Source organism: Carlito syrichta, unplaced genomic scaffold (genome assembly GCF_000164805.1).
Source record: "Carlito syrichta isolate Samal-C Ts95f unplaced genomic scaffold, Tarsius_syrichta-2.0.1 Scaffold301888, whole genome shotgun sequence".
Classification (NCBI taxonomy): domain Eukaryota; kingdom Metazoa; phylum Chordata; class Mammalia; order Primates; family Tarsiidae; genus Carlito; species Carlito syrichta.
The window spans coordinates 18404-24139 of NW_007245984.1; the positions used below are offsets into that span (position 1 = coordinate 18404).

A 5736-nucleotide genomic window follows, 5' to 3' on the forward strand; every position below is an offset into this window, starting at 1 on the left:
CGGGCAGGGGTGCGGGGTCGTGGTGGCGGCCCGGCCCCCACACCGCCCCACGCGTGCGCGGCGTGGGCTTCCCTTTGGGGTGCGGGTCCTTGCTGGTGCTGAAGGCAGTTACCTCTGTTTGTAGCCTCGGAGGGACTGCGGATGGTTGTGGGGCGAGCGGTGACATCACGGGTGTGTGAGCTTGCATTCCGCCTTGCCCTGCAGCGTCTCTGGTTGGGGGCCAGTCTGAAAGGCTTTTGGTACTTGGGTTAAACCCTGCTCGGGATATTGGTGTGGCTTTTCTTTTTCTTTTCTTTCTTTTAAAATTCGAGTCTCGCTCTGTTACTGAGGCTGGCGTGCCGTGGCCCAGTCATGGCTCAGCATAACGCCCACCTCCTGGGCTCAGGCGGTCCTTCCGCCTCAGCCTCCCACATGGATGGGACTACAGGCATGCTCCACTGTGCCTGGCTAACTTTTTGATCTTTGATTTTTTTTTTAGATAGAAGGTCTTGCTATGTTGTCCAGGTGGGACCCACCTGGACAACATAGCAAGACCTTCTATCTAAAAGATATACGGCTCCTGGGCTCAAGCAATCCTCCTTTCTCAGCCTTCCAAAGTGCTGGGATTACAGGTATGAGCCACTGGCTTTGCTTTTTGTAATTATTGATTAGGATATCATGCAGCCAAGCATTGCACTGGGAAATAAGGCTCCTGAGTCCCGCTTTAGTCACTTTAACTCCACTGGCTTTGTTTTATCAAGCATAAAATGCGAAAGGTGGGCCAGCAGGTCCCCTTCCGGGTGTGACACCTCTGCAATCGAGAAAGTTTGCCTTTACTGAGACTGCAGTTACAGGTTCTAGAAACTCACTTCCCAGAGTTGGCGCCGAGGAGCTTTTGCATGAAGCTATACACTCGGGATGCAAATCTCAGCTGAAATAGAGTGTTGGAAGCATCTTTTTCTTTCGTTATTTTTTTTTAATCGGAGTCTCATCCTATTGCACAGGCTGGAGTGCAGTGGCACTCTCACAGCCACTGCAGCCTCGACCTGCTAGGCTCAGGTGACCCTCCCGCCTCAGCCTCCGGAGTAGCTGGAACCACATCGAGGCTAATTTTTTTTTGATCGATTGTAGAGACGAGGTCTCGCCAAGCTGCCCAGGTTGGTCTCAATCCCCTGTGCTCAGGCAGTCCTCTCGCCTCGGCCCCCGTCCCCCAAGTGCTGGGCCAGGATTGAGCCTAGCAGAGGCATCTGTACTAGCCCCCTAAAGAACAAGGCAATAGCCACCTGCAACTTGGACTCGGGGCAGACGTGTAACCACCCGGAGCCTGGGCTGGCCTGCCAGCTGTGCCGTCGCTGTCGGTTGCTCACCGTGTTTTGTGTTGTCATTAAGCAGGCAGCATTAGAGGCCGAGGGCGCGGAGCGGCCGGCAACAGAGCCCCGGGGCCCAGGGGCTCCTACCTCGGGGGGTACTCTGCTGGCCGCGGCATATACAGCCGATATCATGAAGGGAAAGGAAAGCCGCAGGAGAAAGGATATGAGCTTGTGCCGAACTTGGAGATCTCCACCGTCAATCCGGTTGCCATTAAGCCCGGGGCAGGTCAGTGGAACCGCATGGAGGATGCACCCCCTTCACCCCGAGCCCTGTCCTCTCTGCGAAGCGAGTCCAGGCCTCCTCCGGCTCTCACTCCTGCACCGGCTCCTCGTCCCTTAGGCAGCCAGAGGCTGGGCAGAAGGAGCGGGGCTCCCGGGCCCTCTCGGGAACTCGAGGGGATGGATGGTCTAGCCTTGACCAAGTTCAAATCAAACTCTCAAAGAGTTAAGTTTTTCCCACGGGCGTCACCTGTTAGTTAGGCTCTTTTTCTTCTTAGTAAGCAGAGTTGTGCGGGAGAGAGTGGAAGAACATGAGGCTCTCTGTACCTTTTACTTTTTTGTTTTGAGTCCGGGTCTCGCTCTGGCGCCCAGGCTGGCGTGCAGTGGCACGATGACGGCTCACCACAGCCTTGACCTCCTGGGCTCAGGTGATCCTTCCGCCTCAGCCTCTGGAATAGTTGATACTACAGTGTACACCACCACACCTGGCTAATATACATTTTTAAAGTCAGAGTCTCACTCTGTCACCCAGGCCGGAGTGCAGTGGCACGCTCATGGCCACCACAACCTTGATTTACTGGGCTTAGGTGATCCTTCCGCCTCAGCCTTCTAAGTAGCCGGCACTACAGGCATGCACGGCTAATTTTTTGATTTATTATAGAGACGAGGTCTCATTATGTTACCTCAGGCAATCCTCTCGCCTCCGCCTCCCAAAGTGCTGGGATGACAGGCATGAGCCACAGCGCCCAGCCACCTGGCTAATTTTTTTTAATTTTTATTTTATTTTATTTATTTATTTATTTATTTTTGGTAGAGACGAGGTCTCACTGTGTTGCCCAGTCTGGTCTCGAACTCCTGGGCTTAAGCGATCCTCCTGCCTTGGCCTCCCAAAGTGCTGGGATGACAGACATGAGCCCCTATTCCCGTCCTCTGTGTCTTTTATCAGCTAAAACCTGTCAACTTTTCCTTACTCAGGCCTGGTTCCCCTCAGCCATCAGAAGCCAGAGGGTGCATTTGACAGCCAGTACAGAGAGTTGTTGAAAAGGGCAGAATGCTCCCCTTTGGGATAAACAGCACATTTTGTCCCTTGTCAAGGCTTGAGCAAATAAGAATGCCTGGGGGCCATGGCCGGCCGCAGGGAAAGCTTTTGTAGCTGTTAATCCCCTGGATTCTAATTTCCAGAATTTATTTCCTCCTCTGGCTACTCAGGAGAGCAGGGGGAGTGGGTAGTGATGCTCAGGCATTTCCAGCCAGGGACCTTGAACTTGGCTTTTACCTCCAGGCCCCACAAGCCTGTTCGCCCAAGTCGTTAGTGCCCCTGGTCACCTAACATGAGGCAGGTCAAGAAAGAATGTGAACTTTGTGGTGTGAGTCTGGCACAAACTCACACACGCGCACACCACACGGTACACAAATGTAGGCCATTCAGCCCTCGGCCATGGGAGTGACCGTCCCACAGGCCTCTTCCTTGTCTTCACAGAGGGCAGATTGCACAGCTGCTTGCAGCTCAGCTACTCTGGTTTTCTTCTGGTGGAAATTGTACACATCTTCCCGAGCTAAAGCTGAGCCGAGAGCTCCATGCATTTGAGCCATGGGCTCGCATTGGCCTCATTGGACCAAAAAGCATTTTCCCGGTAATGCCTTCTTTTGAAGAATCCGGCAATTATTTTTCTGCAACCTACTTAGGTGACTCCTCAGACGGGATCTCCTTATACATGCTTCTGGCCCTGATCTGACAGCTCTGAAACTCCCTAAAGCAGAGCCTGGGTGTAGGAATTGTCGCTTCTACTTGTTGGGAAGGGGATTCGCGTTGGCAAGCCGCAGTTAGTAGCTTAAGGTTTAATCAGAGAAAGAAAGCTAGTAATCAATGTTTAGCCATGCAGAGATCTCCCAAGGTAGAAATTCCTGTGGGCCGGTGGCCAGGATAGTTCGGTTACTTAGCACAGTCCCGTGTGGCTGCAACTCACAGGCCTCTCTTGGCCTCTATTTCTGATCACCCAAATAATTAGAACTTGGCATTTTTTATTTTCTTTTATTTTTTATGTTTCGATTTGGGGTCTCACTCTGTTGCCCAAGCTGGAGCGCAGTGGCACAATCACGGATCACTGCCTTGACCTCGTGGGCTCAGACGATCCTCTTGCCTCAGCCTCCTGAGTAGCTGGTACTACAGACACACCACCTCCCCCAGCTAATCATTCTTGTTTGTTTGTTTGCCGAGAAAAGGTCTGGCTGTGTTGTCTAGGCTGTTCTCAAACTCCTTTCTTAAAAAATCCTCCCACCTCAGCCTCCCAAAGTGCTGGGATTACAGATGTGAGCCACTGCGCCTGGCCTAAACTTGGTTTTTAAGGATTTTGTAGAACATGTCAGGGACCCCCTTGGGGACTGACAGTGCTTTCCCCTCTCTCTTCCGCAGTCGCCATCCCTGCCATCGGGGCCCAGTACTCCATGTTTCCAGCGGCCCCAGCCCCTAAGATGATCGAAGAAGGCAAAATCCACACCATGGAACACATGATCAGCCCCATCGCGGTGCAGCCAGACCCCGCCAGTGCTGCAGCCGCCGCCGCCGCAGCCGCCGCCGCCGCTGCTGTCATTCCTGCTGTGTCGACGCCACCCCCGTTCCAGGTAGGGTTTCTGGCGCAGTCACTAGAATTTGTGGGGATTCGCTGAGTATTCACACTGAGCGTTGACCGTGTCCCCTGCTCCGTGGAAACTGTGGGGTTGGGGGACACAGAGCATTGCTTGCATGAATCAGGACGGAGCAACATTTTAAATAATCATCATATGACCCTGATATTATCATTGTAGTAAGGATGGAAAGCAGTGTGCAAAAATGAGGCGTGTGGGCCCGGCACAGTGACTCACGCCTGTGACTCAGCACTTTGAGAGGCTGAGGCAGGAGGATAGCCTGGAGCCCAGGAGTTTGAGACCAGCCTGAGCTACATAGCAAGATCCTGCCTTTACAAAAATAATCAAAAAATTAGCCGGGTGTGGTGGCGCATACTTTTAGTCCCAGCTGCTCATGAGGCTGCAGTGGAATGAAGCTGCTGTGAGCCATGATTGTGCCACTGCACTCTAGCCTGGGCAACACAGTGAGACCCCAACTCAAAAAAAAAAAATAACTTGTTAAAGCTATTCTCTGAGAGACAGTGAAGCGAAGATCCCAATCAGAGAAACTCAGGCCTAGGGTCCCTCATCCAATAACCTAAGAATAATCCAGGTGAGGATTCTTAGACTCTGACCACTGGAGATTCTAGTTCAATTTCACTGGGCTGGGGTCTTGAATCCATGTTCTGTGTAAACGCCTCAGTGATTCTGAAACAGCCAGGCTGGTGACCCTCAGGGTGGGATGCTGTGTGCTCGCTTTTGCCCACTCTGGGCACAGTCTTGACTGCGTTATTCACAAAAGGTGAAACCAGTTGACGTTCCTTCATCTTATCTGTATGTCATCAAGTATTCTTTCTTCCTTTCTTTCTTTTTTGAGTCGGGGGTCTCACTCTGTCGCCCAGACTGGAGTGCAGTGGCACAATCACATCTCACCTTAGCCCTGACCTCCTGGGCCCAGGCAGTCCTTCCGCCTCAGCCTCCCAAGTAGCTAGGACAACAGGTGTCCACCCCCACATCCCCCTAATCTTTCTGAATTTTTGTAGAGACGAGGTGTCACTGTATTTCCCAGGCTGGACTTGAGCTCCCGGGCTCAGGCAGTCCTCTCACCCGACCTAAGTGCTGGGATGACAGGCGTGAGCCACCACGTCCAGCTCATTAAGTATTCTTTAACTCGAATCTCCTAAAGACAGAAAAAAGGGATAGTTTGTAAATGACTCCCAAAGTACAGAATGACAGCAAAGTGCAGTTAGTACTGGGGGACTGAGTATAACTATTTGCAGTAACTGATATGCAATACTTAAGGAACTCATAGGCCAGGCGCAGTGGGGAGTGTCACTTGAGGCCAGGAGTTCATACCAGTCCGGGCAACATAGTGAGACCCTATCTCTACAAAAAACTTAAAACGCTTAAAAATAGCTGGACGCGGTGGTACACACCTACTTCTAGTTACTCGGGAGGCTAAGGCAGGAGGATTGCTTGAGCCCAGGAGTTCCAGGTAACAGTGAGCTGTGTTGGTGCCACTGCACTCCAGCCTGGATGACAGAGCAAGCTACTGCCTCTTTTT

At 52.2% G+C, this 5736-nt stretch overlaps 1 protein-coding gene across 1 annotated transcript in view; it reads left to right on the top strand.

The window, feature by feature from the left end:
* RBM47 (RNA binding motif protein 47) overlaps positions 1-5736 on the top strand; it is a gene marked incomplete at its 5' end in the record, with an annotated part of 10567 nt that overhangs the window by 841 nt on the left and 3990 nt on the right. Inside the window, 3 exons of the mRNA XM_021711152.1 lie at positions 1195-1288; positions 1372-1575; positions 3982-4190. Coding sequence (XP_021566827.1) covers positions 1195-1288; positions 1372-1575; positions 3982-4190 — 507 coding nt within the window. The remainder of the gene's footprint in view (positions 1-1194; positions 1289-1371; positions 1576-3981; positions 4191-5736) is intronic.